Here is a 19,984-nt window from a genome sequence, read left to right on the forward strand (position 1 = left end):
ACCATCCAATTTTGAATGGTATAGGGTATAGTAAGTTTTGGAGAGTAAAACTTGATTTTGTAAGTGGCCCTAGATCCAATTAAAAAAGGCGATGTTATCTAAGACAACTTCTGAAAGACGCTCGTAAAACAGACATCTCAATAAAAAACGCTTGTTTTTTAATCAGTCAAGAGAAAACAGCAGAAACTAGAAGCATCAGAGACCAGTTTAATGGCAGAAATATGCCAAATGATTTGATTTTTGTTCGAAAACTGTAGTGTTCATTTTTAAAAACCAACAAGACTGCGCGTATCAGGGCGCAGCCCTGAATGTTCCGACTGCCTTTTAAGGTTTATGGAGCAGCAGTAATAACACAAAAAAATTAAATGAAATAAAACAAATTGATTTTTTTCTTCTAAAATTTGAAAGTTTTTATGAAAATCATCCCCCCACACGCCATAGAAAGTACAAAAAGATAGATTTCGTTCCTTCAAACAAATCAAATATGACAAATAAACTTTGTTCAACCAATTTGAAACGATTTATAAGACGGTTTAAATCTCCGCTTACGCGTTAATAGTGCGAATTATATCGCGCGTTAATTGCCCCAAATTGGTCAAAATGGCCAAATGGGCAATCTTTAAACCCTAATAACTTTACGAAAAAAGATCACAGGTGAAATTTTTTTTCATATTTAAGCTCAAGATATCAATACCTTTTGAATGATATAAAAAAATTCCGTCAAAAAAGGCTTGTTAAAAAGTCGAAATTTGTCTGAAGAAAAAAAAACCCAGCCCGAGCACAAATATTCCGTTACTTTCGTATCGAAAGTCGGAACAAAAAAACAGATTGACGATAGTTTAAAAAAAACACTGAATTGACCGTGATTCGGCATTTATTTTCGAAAAATTTTCAGAGTTTACAGGCATAGTAGCAATTACCCAACTGCAAGTTTTTGACAAAGACAACATTTAGGAGATTAAAAATTGATTTCCTAGATAATTTTTTATATGGCACTTCGCTTGGGTCCTTTTTAAATTTTTCAGAAGAAACTTTTAAAAAATAAATTTAGGCATGAAAAAAAATGCCACTTGAAAATTGCTCCAGTAGTTGGTTATCAAAATCTAGGTAGAAACTTTTTTTAAATGTAGTTTTCTTAGCGTTTTGGCTACTGTAAAAATGGTGTTTACAACTATTTATTCTCTCCTGCAAAAAGTATCTTGCTGTTGGTGAATCGAGTAAAATGTTATCAAAAACACAGGCTTTTGATTTTTTAAAAATGCTGAAGAAGTAGTTAAGATCTGTAATAAAACAAAGGACGACCAATAAATTTTATGTTCAAATTTTAAATTTGCTTAGAGTTTAAATTTTAACACAACGTAGCAAGCTTTAACGATCCAACTGATTGCTTTCGATGTAATAATTAGATTTATGGATTGATTACTCAAAGTCACAGCTGAATTCTGTGAATGGCTGAGTAGTAGACTATTATTTAGAATTGGTTTTAAAATGATTGGTACAATTTAACGGTACGGGTATGTTGTTTGAATACCCTAGTTCTTTTTTTTTCAATAGGCATTTAACGTGATTCTGATAACTTACTTGATGGTCAATAAGGATGCCTTAAATTTTATTTCAATAATCTCCTGTATGATTGATCACCAATGTCGAATAGTCTCCGGATTTTTTACATTATTTCCCACTTTATTAAATTCAGTTTTATCCAATTAGCGTGGATTGAAATAATTCAACAAATTAGTAAAGTTTTTCTCCAAATTTTTTCATTGGCAAATTTTCAGCATTTTTCAGCAGTATGGTAAAATAAGTTTTTTGTTTCGCTTATAACATTAACACATAGGTAAATAAAAATGGATCACAGGACTATACCTACTATACCACAGCAATCACAGAAAATTACGGCCGACAATTTGAGTCTATTCCAGTTACGTTATTTTTATGTTGTCTGTTTGTCAGATAACGCTTTATAAATTTTATGACAGTTGAATCGAAGCCAGTTTTTCTCAATAAAAATTATAATCAATTGAGTAAAAAGCTTTGGATAAATCATGAAGAGCACTCGCAACCACCGATTTATCCTCGACTTTTGCCCTGCTTGATTCTATTAAAAACAAGAAAACATCAGTCGTAGAAAATTGTTTTTGAGATAAAAATTGTTGATTACTCATCAAGTTGTTTTTGTTTTAGCGCTGAATCATTTGTTGTTGAAGTATTGTTTCGAAAGTTTTTCTAAGGCAGGAGTATTAGATATTGGCCTGTAGTTAGTTGCATCTTTCAAATCCTCTTTCATACATAAAACTGCCAATATTGCCAGAAAAATTATTGACAGAAAGTTATGTTACCACCATTATATTAGCACAGGAAAAGTAAGTTAGCACTGCTGGTACACTTTCTTCTAATTAAAAGAAAATGTTAAATTCGATTTATTTAGACATCACATCTGGAAGTCTTTTCAATTAAGACAAAAAAAACAAAAGGCGCTTACAAACAAAGCTTGATAAAAGTCTGGAGAGGTCGACGAGAAGGCACCTTTAAAAAGCTAAATAAGAAAAAAAATCAGCCTTCAAAAAATTGAAATGTTTGCTGTTGCAAATTCGATCTTATGACCATGAGATCTAAAATCCCCTGTCCTCGCATCTGCGTCACGTGCCCTTGACAAAATACTAGCCATAAATAAAGCTGCTACAATGATAATACAATGCTAATTCGATCTAGCAAAAATGGCACCAAATACAAATAGACGCAATTTTGCATGTAATCAGTTAGAATAAAACAAACAGGAGGCATCCACACTATCTTCGCATGTAATAAATTGGAAAGCATAAAGTCAAACAAGACTGCTCGTATCAGGGCGAAGCCCTGAATGTTCCGACTGCTTTTGAAGGTTTATGGAGCAGCAGTAATAACACAAAAAACATATATGAAATAAAATAAAATGAAAATTTTTTTTTCTAAAATTTGAATTTTTTTATGAAAATCATCACCCCACACGCCATATAACGAACAAAAAGATAGTTTTTGTTCCTTGTAACACATCAATTATGGCAAATAAAATTCGTTCAACCAATTTGAAACGATTTATATGACGGTTTAAATCTCCGCTTACGCGTTAATAGCGCGAACTATATCGCGCGTTAACTGTCCCAAATTGGTCAAAATGGCCTGAATATTCGGACTGCCTTTTAAGGTCTATGGAGCAGTAATAGCATGAAAAAATTAAATTAAAAAAAAATGAAAAAAATTTGTAAAAAATTTTGAGATTTTTTGTGAGAATCATCCCCCCACACGCCATAAAAAATACAAAGTGATAAATTTCGCTTCTATTAACAAATCAATTATGGCAAATAAGCTTCCTTCAACCAATTTGGAACGATTTCTAGGACGGATTAAATCTCCGCTTACGCGTTAATTGTTCCAAATACATCGCGCGTTAATTGTCCCAAATTGGCCAAAATGCCAATCTTTAAACCGCCATAACTTTGCGAAAAATGATCACAGGTAAAACATCTTTTCAAATTAAAGCTCAGGACAACAATACCTTTTGAATGATATAAAAAAATTTTGTCAAAAATGGCTAGTTAAAAAGTCGAAATTTGTCTGAAGAAAAAAAACCCACCCCGAGCACAAATATTCCGTTACTTTCGTATCGAAAGTCGGAACAATTATGTAGAATTTAAGAATTTCGAAAAAATTGCTTTTGTATTGAATTGGAAAAATTCTAAAAATTAGTTTTCATTGTACTGTTGTTTGAAACAAGTATTTTTTTTTTCGATTCATACACGAAATAAAAATGCATCAATTGTGTTAACTTTTTTCTAATCAAACTTCAAAGCACACGCTATCATAAATTCGTAAGAGTGCCTCAAAAGTGGCACCAATATTGGCGACTTAGCTTGGAACAAATTAGTCGTAGTTTTACACAACGCTCGCTTAAGCTGGCTAGTGTAAAAAGAGTCAAAAAAACTTTTCTTCTAATGGGAACTAAGATATTTAAAAACAAAATAGTTTTGTTTGATTTTTTATTGAAGAGTTACAAATACTACACAAAAAAGTGGTTGCATGCAAAAATTAGTCTTTGGACATGTACCATCTATTGTAAAATTTCCCCACAAAACATCAGAAGAGTAATAAAAAGCTTCCAAACCCAAATTTTTGTTATGAATTGATCAAACTTGTGCCGTAGATATTACAACCTATAAAGACTATCACGGTAAAAGAAAATTTCAAATGTTTCATTTTCTTCCCAAAAAGCAATAAAAAACGACTTGCGGTGCCAAAAAGGAACAAGACTGCTCGTATCAGGGCGAAGCCCTGAATGTTCCGACTGCCTTTTAAGGTTTATGGACCAGTAATAACATTAAAAAATTCAATTAAATAAAACAAAATCAAAAAAAAATTCTAAAATTTGAAATTTTTTATGAAAATTATCCCCCCACACGCCATACAAAGTACAAAAGGATAAATTTCGCTCCTTGTAACAAACCAATTATGGCAAATAAGCTTCTTTTAACCAATTTGGAACAATTTCTAAGACGGATTAACACTCCGCTTACGCGTTAATAGCGCGAAATATATCGCGCGTTAATTGTCCCAAATTGGCCAAAATGGCAATCTTTAAACCCCCGTAACTTTACGAAAAATGATCACAGGTGAAATATTTTTTCAAATTTAAGCTCAGGACAACAATAACTTTTGAATGATATAAAAAATTCCGTCAAAAATGGCTAGTTAAAAAGTCGAAATTTGTCTGAAGAAAAAAAAACCCACCCCGAGCACAAATATTCCGTTACTTTCGTATCGAAAGTCGGAACAATAAATACGGTTTACAAAACTCACCCCGTGCTTAGATTTTCAGTCGTAAATATGTGGTAATAAATGCTATCCTTTGGTAGCAAATGTGTCGATATCCTATCTGTAAAGGTCTCTCTGCTCGCCTTCAAGAATGGGTCACATCTAACAGTTTCCACTCCATAAATTATACGAGTAGTTCATAAAACAGTCGAAATATTAGACAGCCTCCATATAACTGAGCCAAAAATACTGAGGAACTATGTAACGGGTATGAATTATGTAACATGTAACAATGATGCAACGGGTATGAAAATCAGGCAAGTTTGAAAACAAGTGACGTAGTTTTCGGCTGGTTTATCATACTCAAATGTACTGTTTAGAAATATTATGGCCTCTGTTTTTGGGTCTGCAGAAGATGAAGATTGGGGAGGGGTGAGAAATGTGGTGTTTGTGAAGACGGTGAAAACAGGCAGCACCACTGCCCAGAACATATTCTACCGTAGGGCACTTCATCAAAACACCACTGTCCTGTTCCCAAAGAACAAAACGCAAGTTGATCTATGCACGTTATATTTTGACGATTAAACAGACTTTCAGCAAAAAACAACACTCCAAATCAGATTAACAGACCTTTTAGTTGATCACCTTTTAGCTACTGTCTTAAGTGACCTTCAATTTCAGCAAAAGCGGGTACTTTTTCCAAATGGCCTTTCCCATCAGCCTGAAAAGAGTTGATACCTTTGGAACTTCTGAAAGAGACGACAGGTTCTTAATTGCTCATTTCCGCTTCAACCCCGACACTGTGAACAGGTTGTTCCGAAAAAAGAGATCCGTTTATGTCACCATTCTGCGGTAAGAAAAAAAGGGTTTTTGTTTTAAGTTGAACGTAAAAAATCATAAAACTAAATGAATTTTTCTGATCGGAGCACAGCTACAAAGGCTCATTTGTTATTGGTATCTTTTCAGAGCAAATATTACAAATTCCTATTTGAAGTGTCAATAATATAGGCTTAATTTAGTCTTACGGGGCTCTCTCAGGTGATGTTTTTGTAAAAAGAACTCCTCATTTGTAATTCTGTACGTGTAGTGACTTCACTTTGGAAACAATTTATTAAAATTATGATTAAGACACCATGTCGTTTGGTTTTTTTGTGTGCTTTTCACTATTTTTTTTTAAAAATGTTCACTATAAAAGCTATTTTTTGCAGGTTGATTTTTGATAATTATTTAGCGTTCAGTTTTACATCATTTGCCAAATTTAAAGCAAATTAAACTTTACAATAAGAAATTTCAGAACAATTTAAAAGTTAAGCAAAGTTTTCTCAAAAAATTGTCACTGATTAAAGAAATTTGCAATTACAAAAAAAAAACATTTAAAGTGAGTGATGTGTTTGTAATTATCTCAAGGAGAAATTGATTTTTCCAAAGATTAAAGAAATGTTGACTTCCAAAATACAAACAAAACACATCAATTTGAAGATTTCTCTATTTCAAATTTTTTTTTTTGGGAGTAGCAGTTTTGCGAAAAAATGTTCAACTATTGTTAATCCATTTTTTTCTTGTTTCACACCCTTTTATTTTTTTCATTTTTATACACTAATTTTATTTTTTTAGCCTTCTGTTGGCTATGTTCATTGTTTGAGAAGCAAATGAATTCAGATTGCGCGTTTCAAAAAATCTGTTAAAATTTTTGCTGAAACTTAAAACTGACAAAAATTTTAGCTGCCAAAAAACATCAAGAGTATTCATCTGAGCGGAACTGCTTCGATATAATTTCATTTTCTTTTGATTTTGTAATGTTCTCGCAAGACCAAAAAAAAATGAATGATTTTTCGTTTTGGCTATGTCACAGCACATTAAGCAAAAAAAAGATAGAACTTATTTGGAAATAAAACGATGAAACCTTTTTTATATCGGTTTTGAGATCAATCAAACCACTCTGAAATTGTTTCAATTATAATGATAACTGTTCCAATTTTGATGAAATCAAAATGTTTGTGCTTGACAGAAAGTTTGTGCTAGGAGTTGTTTTTGTTCCGACATCCAAAAAAAAGAATGAAGATTTTATGCTCAGATGGACTGCTTTTTTCAGACAAAAATCGACATTTTTAATAGCTTTTTTGAATGAAAATGGCGCCAAGAGCAAAAACAAGCAGGTTTTTGCTTGTGATCTTCTTTTGTATAGTAAAATTTGAAAAAGGCCAATTGGCTCAGTTGGGACTATTAGTGTTCATTTTAAACTGTACACAGTGTGTGGGCGAAAAATAGAACAAAATTTGATCCCAAAAATTGCATGTTTTTTCATTAAAAAAACTGCATCATTTTTTTGTTCTCTAAAACAAATTATACCTCGGAGCAATCTGAGTTTTCAGGGGGCAATCGGAGCATTCTGGGTCTCTCACTGATACAAGCAATCCTGTTTTAATTTTAAAAGTTTGTGACTGCCCCTTAGGTTTCAAGCAATAAATCATTTCAAACAAGTTTAAAAGATGACAATTTTTCAAACAAAATAAAATTTTATTCCATTTTTTTCAGTTTATTATTTCTTTGCAATTTGCGTGTGTTATGTAATCAGAAAAATACATTGAGCGTCTAGCAACTCACGTACAAACAATTTTAAAAAGCATGCTCAAAACAAAATTGGAAAATTTTCCGAGCGGGATTAAATCGCCCCTAACGCGTTAACTGAACGAAATAAGTTGCGCGCTAACTGTCCTAAATTAGCCGAAAATCAACTTTCCATTATTCAATTAACAATGATGAAAGGCGAAATATCTTTTAAAACTCCTTTCAAAAATGGCAAGTTAAAGTTTTGACGTTTGTTTGAAGAAAACAACAAAATCAAGCAGGAATATCCACACCATCCCTGATTCGAAAATTGTAGAAAAAAAGAAATCAGGAGCTTTAAAATTCAAAAAACAAACAAAAGAAATAAAAAACCATGAACACTATGAAAAATCCACTCTTGCAATTAGAATCTAATAACGTGACAACTGATCCAAACCATTTTGCTGTCATAAAACACTAGCCACCATAGTGCCAGATACAGATACAAAATTAATTTAATCAGTACTTATTCTTGTGAGTTAGATTTGAAAAAATGAACCAGAAGCTTAACACAAACAATCGTTTGTGTCCAGGCGCGGATCTAGGAATTTCTCGACGGTGGGGCGGCCTCGAGAAATTCCTAGATCCGCGCCTGAATCTAGGACCTTTTGACCTTTTTTTAGGTAGAACAAATTTTGTCGACTTATTTTTTTAGGTTTTTAAAAAAGGCCAAAAAGAGGCATTTTTTACACTTTTTGGAAAATGTCGGCCAAAAAATCGCGTTTTTTCGGCGTCCCCCTCCCCCCTCAAAATTAGTATAGACTGGCGCCAAAGGCGCCTTTAGAAAAGTTTTAAGGTCAGTCAGCCAAAAATGGATATCTCAAATAAGTACAAAGAGGGGACTCTTTGGGTCGGCAGGGGGTCGATTTCTTGAGAACGAATGAAAAATAAAATACCTTTCTTTTAAGTTGCTATGGCTTAAGAAGAAAAATGAACAAGACAAAACTTACCTAGACTTGAAGCTGAAATAGTATGGTGCAATTTATTGTGCAAGTTTCGGGATCAAAAAGACACCAGATCTAGTTCTTCCATTTTCGTCTTAACTTAACCTAACAAAAAGCCTATTTGCTTTCATGTTTTATTCGTTTTATCCGGTCAATTTAAACCAACAGTGTATATGCCAAATTTGTTCAAAGGATGTTTTTCCATTAAATTTATTTCTATCTTAGTTTATTCATAATCAGCTTCCGGCAAAAATTAGAAAAAAGTCATAAAACGTGTACTAGCAAAGGTAGCGATGAGGTGTTATGAAAGAATGCAACGTCTTTTCCATTAAGCGCTCAATTTCAATCAGAAAACCAATCATCGATTTATACGAGATGATTTTGCAGATTGATTTTGAAAATAGAAAAAACCCATTTACCATACAACTCACTGAAAGACAATGATTTGATCAGAAAAATTTTGAAACTTATCCCGCGCATTTTCCAATGGCACAGAATCAAACACGCTGCACGTAGTTCAAAAGTTTACTCAGAACAATCTAAGATCGCTTCATCAGGGTGTGAAACTAGTTGGCTATGAGTATACGACCAGTGTTGTCGGTAAGTTACTTCTAATTTGATCTGTTCATGCAGGATAAAACACGGAATCTAAAACATCACACAAAAGTTGAAATGTAATTTGTGCTACGATGGTGAAGTACAAGATGATTCTGTCCAAAGAAAAAAACAGGAAACGGTCAGAAATTAATGGGGGTGTAGAGCTAATGATAACCAAATCAAACCGAAAAGATATCAAAGAGGATTGAGTAGATAATTAGCAGCTGAAAAGCAGGGTTGGTTCTGCGGGAGGATCAGAGTTCAAGGAATTCTAGAGCAAGAACAGCGGTAAAAAGAAAACCTGTGAAATTGATCGCAGACCCTTAAAATGTTTCGATACTCTCACGTATACCTCTGTAATAAACTGAAGATGTCTCTGTTCGCTGTAATTTTTTAATTCAAAATACTCCATTTTTTTGAATATCACTGAATCTTACTTGCACAGCTATAGCACAATGCCAAAAAGAGACTTTCTGAGGTGAAGACGAGTGAATTAGGATATATCCCCAAGGAGGAAATGCATAAAATCTACAAACTGTATAGATTTGTCGGTGAACGTTCAATATATATGACCGGAAAAGGGTCTAAAAAAGTAAATAAAGTAACTGTTTGCGTCGACGTTTTAATTTTCAGATTTTTATCTCCGTTCAAAAATGATCATTGTTTAATTTGTCGTGCGTATGATCATTGCTTTGGTTTTCTGCGGTGAACGTGAGTGAATTATGATATGTCCCCGAGAGGAGAAATCTATGAAAAAACAAGGGCGATCATGGGTGGGCTTACACTGGGTTAAAGCTGCACTTGTGTTCTAAATGGTCAACTGGGATGGAAAATCTCGATAGAAAGCTAATCGCATAAGTTACTTTGGCAGCTGCAAATGAACTGGACAGACAACAGGGGGTTACTTGGATTTGGAACGACACGACTGGATCAGTTTCCTTCAAAAAGCTATCAAAATTGTGCTGATCAGACGAAATTTTTTGGATGGGTGGTAGATGCCAGTCGATGAGACAAAGCGCCAATCTGAGTGGTTTTACCAACGTGTTTGACAGGTTTGGCGTTAGAGGGTTTTACTAGAATGTCGGCCCACTATCGTGAGCAAATAGAAGACTTCCCGGAACCATAGCTGCCCAGGATTTCCAACTTATTGGATTAATGTATGGGGCCTTTCTGAACTCAAAAAATGACCGGCGAAGAATTCAAAAACCTCATGCAAGGAAAAAAAGATCTTAGAAAGTTTTTACAGCAAATTGGAATCTTAGATGATGTGGCAAATGGGAACATGGATGCTCAGACGAGAGATGGGTGCTAGGCAGTCAATCGCTGGTCTAACTGATGTCGAGTTCCAGGAATTGTTCTTATGGCAAAAACTTACGAACTTCTACTAAGTAGTAAGCCGAGTGATGATTCTTTAGACCCTTTAGCTGGTAAGCAAAACAGCTCGGGCAAGAAACAGGAAACGGCTCACATTTTTTAGAAGAACAGAAGAGACACCTGACCAGGCTAAGGCCCAGAACAGAAAAGGTAATGGGCAAACCAGCATTGGACAACAACCAGGGTCCAGTTCGTGGTGAATGCAAACATTTGCTGACCAGAAGATCGATCAACTTGTGTGTGCACAGAACGCTTTTTCTGGCTCAAATTCAAATCAGGACGGATATGATCCTACACCGACATGACTCAAACCAGGTACCCACCAGACAGGTATTTGATGCCAATATCGGTGAAAATCGACCAGGAAGCAACACAAACAGAGGGGTGCGTTATGGTGCGAAAAGCTCAACAACTAACGGCAGCTGTTTCAATTGTAGTCACACGGTTCAGTGCACGGAATTGCCTTAACAAAACATGGAATAATTTAAAGTACGGAGGTCCTTAGCAGTGAGTGCGTGCCAAGGAATTTTTATCCCGGCAGAAATTACAATTCAGTAAAAAAAAAGATTAAACGATCCCCGCTATTAATCAATTTTTTGGAGAAAATGACGATTGCCGAATCAAATTAGACCACATGCAATATGTTACTTCAATTGAGTCCAATATTTGATGACTTGTAGATCACGGTTCCATAGTAAACCACATCAGGAATAAGATCGCACGAACCATGAGGTTGTCCCAGCCATGCGACAAAACTAAGGAGAGCTACAGACATCGGATGGACGCAGGTTGGAAGTCGATAGATGGGTGACTACTAACCTAAAAATAGGATATGGTTGACATCCTGAAATTAGGATTGACGCCGACATCGAGGCACTGGTTGCTCTCAAACTGAACACACAGATGATATTAGGCCTCCGACCGCTAAATGGACATGCATGCTCTCTAGATTCTCACTACGACAACTTGTAAACAAGTACAAAAGAAGAAGCGATAAGTCTCATAAGGTAAACTCATTCAACAAACCGCTTCTACTCATATAACAATTAGCTAAAGGTTAACTAAGCGCAGCAATCAGCAAAACAAGGATGCAGCACAATTGTTCTGTCAACCAACAACTAGTCTGATGAGGTACCAGATGCGGTAGAGAAGCGACTATCTCCTTCTCGAACTGGTAAATTTTGAAAAGAAGGAAGAACTATGGAGAGACAACGATGAGCCCGAGCCGGCAGTTAAACTGACAGGTCATCCAACGAGAAATTTTTTTTCGAAGGCATGACGTTATATCTGAATCGCATTGTGACCGGCTTCGGACAATTGCAACAGATGAACAAGGTGGTTCCCCTTCCATTGAAAAAAACTTGAAAGTGGTTTTCAAAGGATAATTTATCCAGTTTTAGTCTGGGCTTAATTCGGTTAAGGTACCGTGGAACTTTCATTGATAGAGTGCTAAGTCACTCCAATCTTAGGTATTTAGTCTACAGACTTTTGGGGAGTTGGCAGAAGGCAAGCTAGACTCTCGATTAAGGGCGATCTCGGGTGGAAAGAATTTGAGAACGAGAGCTTCCAGTATTTCTTCCCCGTACAGGCATCTGACGACTGTAAGACCACGCATGCCTCTTGGGCAATGCTTTTGCAAGCTCTTCAGCACCTTGTATGTTCATGAGCACTTCGGGCACTGATATACACTGGGGTCATTTGCAGGGTGCATCACTTCCTCTGCAGTCGCCTCTAGTTCTTCCTCATCACTTTCGTTCTCGTGACTTTCGTTCTCGTGACTTTCGTTCTCGTGACTTTTGTTCTACTGTAACTGATTATTCTTCGGCGTTCTAAGTGCACTGCGGGTGGGCCGTCTTAATGTGCGCTTTCAGACACCTGAGTGTCTTGTATTGCTTTTTGCAATCTTTTATTGGGCACTTTAGATCTTTTGGTACATTTACGCTAAAAGGTGCCATGTCGAGTGTATTTAAATCCGACTCATCTAGCGCATATTGATCGTTTCTGAGATGTATCTGCATCTCTTTTCTTTTCGCAGTATTTCTTGTGCAATTTCCAAATTCTTATTCGACTACTTGAGGGCGTGAGCGACAACTCTATGAACTGACTGATCCACTTCCTCATTATACTTTAGAGGTTTTTATTTTTGCAGCCACTTTTTTATCCAGCAGTCTAGCTTTTCGAGGTCCAAATTTATTGCCCTGATCCAGACTTTTCTGTACAACTTGCTTTCTTGGGTGAGTGATGTTACTACTTCTACTTGAAGCCTCTTGAGTGAAATCCACAGGTTTGCCCTTCGTACAGCCATTTCTAATTCAATGCTTTTCAATTGAACTTTATCTGCAATTTGAACGTTAGTACAAGTCCTCTTGCTTTCCAACTTCAGGATCCTTCTCTTGGCCTTGTTCAGAACTGCATGTAGTTTGTCAAAGTCGACTTTTCAATGACTTCAGTGTCAAGCCCGTAGAGTAGTGATGGCTAAATAAAAGTCTTCAATAACCTTAGTTTCGTTCTCATCCTGATTGAGCCACTTACTAGAGCTGGCCTCAATCTCCCATTTGCTATCTTAGCTTTTCTGCAATTGTTCGCTAGTGCTTCGCCAATGTCTCCTCCCGCATTAGCGAGCTGCCCAGGTACACAGAGGATGTCACTTCCATAACGTCTCGCCATTAATGTAGTTATCAATTGATCTTTCTCCATTCACTAAAACCCTCTCGGATTTACTTAGTGATATCCCCATCTCTGCATTTTGGACTTCCTGATTCAGATTATCAGGATTTTCTTGTGCCTCTTCAATTGTGCCGGACATAATCACTAAGTCATCGGAATATGCAAGGTGACCGATCTCTGATCCTCTTTTTTCTTACTTTTCTCGCACACTTTGTCAAAAAGTAGGTTGAAGAGAGTGGGGCCGATTGCGCACCTCGGTCTCACTCCTCTTTCAAGCACGAACTTGTTCTGTTTGTCTAATACACCTTCAGCCTGCTCATGCAGCTGCCCAATATTGGGACTCAGAGGGTTGACAACTTTTCGTTTTCTTAGGGCTGTGAATAGTGCTGTCCTGTCCACCGAATCAAAGGCCTTTACATGATCTATAAAGACCAATATTAGCGTTTTCTTTGTTTCACGTGCCTGTTGGATCTTTCTTCGAAGATTCCAAACCGCCAGCACTGTGCTTCTGCCACTTCTGAACCCGAACTGTAGGTTGTCTAGTGTTCAATCTGTGATTCTCTCGATTCGATTTTCCAGTACTTTACTCAGTTTTTTCCCTTCAAAATCAAGTAGAAAAAAACCGATCAGTAAATTGATGGCTGATCTTTTTTGCCCATTTCTTGAAAAAGCTGCTTTTTTGGCATCTGGGTATGCCTTTGGGACCTCTGCTGTTCCTTCCCAAATCTTTTCGAATGAAATCGCACATCCGTGAGGTTGTCCCAGCCATGTGACAAAACTGAGGAGACCTACAGACATCGGATGGACGCAGGTTGGAAGTCGATGGATGACCTGAAAATAGATTATGGTTGACATCCTTATATTAGGACAGACGCCGACATCGAGGCACTGGTTACTCTCAATCTGAAAACACAGCTGGTATTAGGCCTCCAATCGCTAAAAGGAAATGCAGGCTCTCTAGATTCTCACTACGACAACTTGTAGGCAAGCACAAAAGAAGAATTGATAAGTCTTTTTAGGTAAATTCACTCAACAAACCGCTTCTACTCATATAACAATCAACTAAAGGTTAACTAAGCGCAGCAACCTTCCTAACAATCAGCAAACAAGGATGCAGCACAGCTGTTCTGTCAAGCAACAACTAGTCTGATGAGGTACCAGATGCAGTAGAGAAGCGACTATCTCCTTCTCGAACTGGTAAGTTTTGAAGAGAATGAAGAACTATGGAGAGACAATGATGAGCCCGAGCCGGCAGTTAAACTGACAGGTCATCCAGCGAGAACATTTTTTTGGAAGTCATGACGTGATATCTGAATCGCATTGTAATCGGCTTAGGACAATTGCAACAGATGAACAAGGTGGTGCCCCTCCCATTGAAAAAAAAGTTGAAAGTGGTTTTCAAAGGATAATTTATCCAGTTTTAGTCTGGGCTTAATTCGGTTTGGGTACCGTGGAACTTTCTTTCTTAGCCATGCTATTACTTTGTGGTTTTGTGGCGTTAGTAAGCTGAACTAACCAAGGCAGATTACTAACGCTACAAAACCACAAACTAATAACATGACTAAGAAAGAAAGTCCCACGGTACCCAAACCGAGTTAAGCCCAGATTAAAACTGGATAAACTATTCTTTTGAAAGCCTCTTTCAAATTTTCTTAAAACCAAATAAAACGCAAAAAGTCGAAAAAACAAACCCAAAAAAAATTATTCAACCAAAACAAAACAGAGAAAAAACACTTAATGAAAATGTAACAAAAGGTTGAACGTATATAGAGACTCTGCACAAAGAGACCATAAAAAATTGCCCACTCCCGGCCACACCAACCAGAAGTACGTGCTGAGCATGCTCTCTATAGCCGGCCTAACCCACCGCGCCGCAACCACGCTTTGTGACCTACACTCTATTTTTGCTGAGAGTTGCTCTGGTGTGAGCGACTCTTTAAAAGTAACCAAAATAAAGTAAAAAAGCTTTTGCGATAACAATTATTAATAAATTATAACTAAATTTTAACTAACAAGAAGTAATTATACAAATGCAGTATATGAAGATTTCTTAGAGCCCAAGGAACGAGCAGCAAAGGAGATTACAACTCGACTACATTCCAACTCTGGTATGGCAAACCTATTTGGTTTGCTGCCAAAGTCGCTATCCTCAAAGGATTTCAAGTATGGAATCAACATCGCAGCAAAGGAAACCCATTGAACTAGATCAATGGCTATCTCGATGTTGACTTCACATACCGATCCTAGCCACTTGTCACTTCACACGGGAAAGTCAAACTTCACCCTGCACGTATTCTTGCTCTAAGCTTAGTGAAATCGATACATCATTGCATCGATCAGAATCCTTGACACAATCACCCAAGACTACCCACGATCAATGAGACCCATCTTGAAACACGAATAACACAGTCTTCTTCCATCTACACAAACAATTACATCTCTCCTCTCTCCAAGAAGTCACTGCTCACAACTTCTAAAGAAAACTACATCACCCGTCCTTCACTACAATAAACAATTAAAAACTAAAAACTCTCTAAGCCCCAGATGGGTGGAACCAGATCTAAACTAGTATTTATAAAGCAATTATATTATTGATAAATTACCGCTATAAAATGTTACTAACTAAACAACCATATTCTATCTCTAACATTGACACTTATTTGTAAGTGCTGAAACTACTTGTAGTCTCAGCACCAGAACAATTTGAATAAATCTTTGAATACAGTTGTTCTCCTTCTGGATAAATTCCAAGAACTAACTCGCAAAAACTAGTATACACTAGATCTATTGAGACTAGGAGATATAAGAGTAAGATTAAGATTGGTATTAGACTAAGAAGTTGCACGAATCCATCCGCCCGAAAATAAGATAGCGTGGCGAACAGACGGTGTACCTTATCTGAAATTACTCTATGAGTACAGGCCAAAGGTCATAACTTAATTTGGTCGGCATAAGCGATGAACAAAGAAACGACAAGAGGGCATGCGAAACCCAAACATGGGACTTGTTGTGTGGCCAGTCTGGGAAATTTTCATCCATAGTAATTAATCAATCTCAAACTAAAGGAGGCGGCACCTCTTTTAGCAAATCGAACTAATATAGATAACAAAGTATTTAACATTCGAACTAATAAGTTATTATAAAAGACCAGCTGACAAAATTGAGCAGCCTAGATTTTACATGCGTATAAACGAGAACTTCTTAAGAAAACCAGAACAAATTTTCAACTGCCAGCTTGTGCCCAAGCACTTTCTGAGCATTACGATCATGGGCTGGTACCGCCTCCTTTTTTTCAATTTCCAGGATTTTGTCACACCGTGGCAGCCTGACATTGCTAATCTTCTTACCTTCCTACCGACCGTACTTTACCATGGGAGGAGGATATTTGGGACTACAATTCAGACGCATCGAAGGGAGAGGGCACTAAGTTATCCAGAAAACGAAGTGTGGTCAACAAGTCAACAAGAGACAGTGCACCTAGCCCGTGCCTAGTCAGAGTTAAAAATTGGGTGTGAAGGCGGCTCTAGGCTGAAGTTGAGCGTGAACAGGAAAACGAGGGCAACATTATGTTAAGCAGCGACGAGGAGAGCGCAAATGATAATGGCAATCAGCAAGAAGATGAGGTTAACACTGACGCGCACAATGAGGAGCTTGAACCTAAAAATCAGTCTCGTAGTAAACGCTTGTTGCCCAGAATGCTCGGTAGCCGAAGTCGGGTTTGCTTTCAACCCCAAAGAGAATCGAGCGATTAATATGAGGAGACTAGAAAAAAGTATTAAAACAAGGGACGACCCAAACTTCAGACCAAGTATTCAAGCGAACTTCTCTAAAGCAAATTGTATCTGTTTTGAATCTTGTGTATAGAAAATATCAGTATGAGTAGGTACTTAGATACAATCAAGGCTGTCTAGGTTGGTAAGTGACTAGCAACTTGATCTTTACATGCGAGATAAGACACGACATCTAACAGATTGTACAAAACTTAAATCGGCATTTCTGATAAAATGGTGAATATCTGCTTATTCTGGCACGTGAATGGAAAAAACCAACTGAAATGGTCAGAATTTATGAGGGTATAGATCTAAGGATGATCAATTTATTCAATTAGACAAAATTCCGTAGAGGATAGGAGATATTGACTTACATTGAGTAGTGAATTAAGAGTGAAATAGTAGAATTGGTGCACTAGGAGGATCAGAATTCCAAGATTGCTAGAGCAAGAACAGATATTGCTCTGAAGAGAAAACCTGTAAAGTAGATCTCGGCTCCTTACGATGTGTTGATACTTTCATATATACCTCTGTTTTGAGACACTTCTGTATTCTTCAATTGCTCAATTCAATTTACTCCAACTATTGTGGAGATAGCACTCAACCTTAGTTGCACTGCTATAGCACAGTACTAAAAGAAGATTTATGCGATGAAGATGAGTGAACAGTGTAGTTTGGTGAGCAAAGTTTCAACATAAGTGACCAGAAAAATCTTTATCGATATTTTTTTCAAATTTTATATACTTAAAAATGATTGTTGCTCTGTTTTTTTTTTGGTTTCAGTGACATCCCAGACACGTTTGAGTCGCGCGTGAACTACTTCAACCTCACTATGCACTTCAACCTCACAGTCTCCAACAGAAACTGCTCCAGGTTGGCATAAATGATCAATTATCAGAAATGCATTTTTCCATGGGAGAGACTTTCAAAAAAATTCTATCCTTTTTTGGGTCAACCATTTTGACTGAGAGCTATTTGGAAACTTTTTAAAAATTTTAATCTATAAACTAGCAATTCTTCGAAGTGCGCGCTGTATAGTCAAATTTTCGTGGATACAATGCCGTATTCAAAAAACTATTAGCGAGGGGTCATTTTAATCTCGGTCATAAATCTCGGTCATAATTTAATTGCTGATGGTCAAAAAATGAAAGAGCAATCTCTAGTTTTTAAAAATATCCCGGAGGATAGGTATGAGTTATTGAAAATGGATGAATTACTCAACGGTGCAGGGGCAGATTTAGAGGGGGCGGGGAGCGGACGCCCCCTTCAGGGATTCGACCACCTGCCGGCCCAAAAGTTACTTTGGTACTTTTTAAGAAATCCATTCTTGGCCGACCGACCTAGAGTTTTTTTTGGCGTCTAGGGCGCCAAAATATGCTAACTTTGAGGAGGAGCGCGCGCCAAAAAAACGCGATTTTTTTGTCAAAACTTTCCAAAAAGTACCCAAAAACGGCTTTTTTGACCTGCGCAGAAAATTTGGACAAATTACTGTCTTTTTAATGCTTAAGAAATTTTTTTAAAATCTCCCTCCCCTCGAGAAAATCCTAAATCTGTACCTGCAACGGTGCATTTTGTGCAGAGCGAATAATTTTTTGTTCAAAATGAACCTTCTTAAATTTTCTGAGTCTATGTGTTTGAACAATCGACACACAAATCATATAGTAAAGTGAAAAACTATATTTAAGTTAAGTTAAGCAACCATCTTTTATTCATTTCGTGTAGGAGACAAGCTCTGGAGTTGCTGCGACATTGGCAAAAATTACCCATTAAACAACCGGTGGGTGGCTTATTCTCCAGAATTTGTCTCGGAAATGGTTACTACATGCAGTTCGAACCATCAATGAGTTTCACGGATGTTGTCGTAAAGCGGGACTTCTCAATGCTTCAATCTACTATCGATATGATGGATCGCAATTTGGACGTGGTCCTCATAACAGGTTGTCAATACAAAATGATCCTCACCTCTGATTGGTCAAAAATTTGGTTGATTTTAATTGTAGTTTAACTTGATCAATAAAAAAAGTTTTCTTCTATTTTTCTGGGTCACAGTTTTTAAAAATGTCTCATATGAGTTAAGGGAAGTTAATACCACTTTTTCGTGACACGGCGAACCACTGTTGTTTTACTTTAAAGTCCAACATACAACTACCAAGATTTACGGGCAACATAAAACATCCAAGATTTTTTTGACGGATATTCAAAATTCTTTCGAGAATCCTGCAAAACTTTGCATTTCATAACTTATGAAAAAATGATTTTTGAGATATTTCTGCCCTTGCAATATTTCTGGATATTTAAGAAATATATCTTTTCAGAGCTCTTCGACGAATCTCTGATCGTTCTACAACAGCATTTGAAATGGCCTCTGAAAGACTTAGTTTACTTCAGAAAAATGGAAAGAATGATAGGAGCAAATGTGAGAAATTCATCCAGTTTGACGTTCGAAGAAGAAAAAGAATACCAAAATTTGTCTCGGTCATATTTAACTGCCGATGATCAAATATACAAACATTTCCGACAAAAAATGGAACGGCAAATTACTGAACTGGGATCTGGATTTGTGATTGAGAAAGTAGAAGAGCTGAAAGTGTTGAACCTAAAAACAGCTGCAAAATGTGGTTTCAAGAAAAGTTTTGAGAAGATATCTTACAAACCTAATCATTTATTCAGTAACGTTAATATTTCGAGAGCCAACATTTCTGAAAACTTACTCAACTTCTGCAGAGAGTTTACCTACTCAGATCGCAAATTTGGAAAGTATCTCAAAAAACTTCAAAAACAGCGTGAGAATTCGTGATTAAATGGAAATTTATATTAAGAAAATCATTGTTCCAGCTTCCAAAGAAAAGTGACGGAATAGTCACGCAGGGGCTGAGTTTTTTATTCATAACAATTCAGACTTGATCGACTTAAAAGTTTTTAATGACAAAACTCAAAACCTCATTTAAGGTATCGACTACTCCGGTTCAAATATTTTTCCAATTTGACCGACTTGGATTAATTTGAGCGCAAATTTAAGTTATTCAACGTGTTTGCGAAAAATATTCAACCGCGGTGAAACCCTGAAAAAAATCAGAATTAAAATGAATTGAGATGATCTAATTAATCCTGCTCATTTCATTACAGGACTCAAATTTTAATATATGATATTAGCCAGTGGCGTGCGCAATTTTTTGAGGGCGGGGGTTTGGGCAATTTTAATACATGATATTGGCCAGTCGCGTGCGCAGAAATTTT

General features: G+C 36.6%; 1 protein-coding gene across 1 annotated transcript; it reads left to right on the forward strand.

Annotated features, from left to right (window-relative positions):
• The first annotated feature begins 16,116 nt into the window (after positions 1 to 16,116).
• On the forward strand, positions 16,117 to 19,611 carry LOC134842138 (galactosylceramide sulfotransferase-like). Its single transcript, XM_063858341.1, has 4 exons — positions 16,117 to 17,424; positions 17,531 to 17,620; positions 18,470 to 18,684; positions 19,063 to 19,611. Exons 2-4 carry the CDS (start codon positions 17,580 to 17,582, stop codon positions 19,542 to 19,544), a joined length of 738 nt encoding a protein of 245 aa, XP_063714411.1. The 5' UTR covers positions 16,117 to 17,424; positions 17,531 to 17,579; the 3' UTR covers positions 19,545 to 19,611.
• The last annotated feature ends 373 nt before the right edge of the window (positions 19,612 to 19,984 follow it).

Source organism: Symsagittifera roscoffensis, chromosome 3 (genome assembly GCF_963678635.1).
Source record: "Symsagittifera roscoffensis chromosome 3, txSymRosc1.1, whole genome shotgun sequence".
NCBI lineage: Eukaryota > Metazoa > Xenacoelomorpha > Acoela > Convolutidae > Symsagittifera > Symsagittifera roscoffensis.

Excerpts from the sequence above, each read along its gene's own strand:
- LOC134842138 (XM_063858341.1), top strand. The coding sequence starts at position 17,580 with ATGCACTTCAACCTCACAGTCTCCAACAGAAACTGCTCCAG. Across the intron at positions 17,621-18,469 it reads TCCAACAGAAACTGCTCCAG|GAGACAAGCTCTGGAGTTGC; the intron begins GTTGGCATAAAT and ends CATTTCGTGTAG. Across the intron at positions 18,685-19,062 it reads GGACGTGGTCCTCATAACAG|AGCTCTTCGACGAATCTCTG; the intron begins GTTGTCAATACA and ends ATATCTTTTCAG.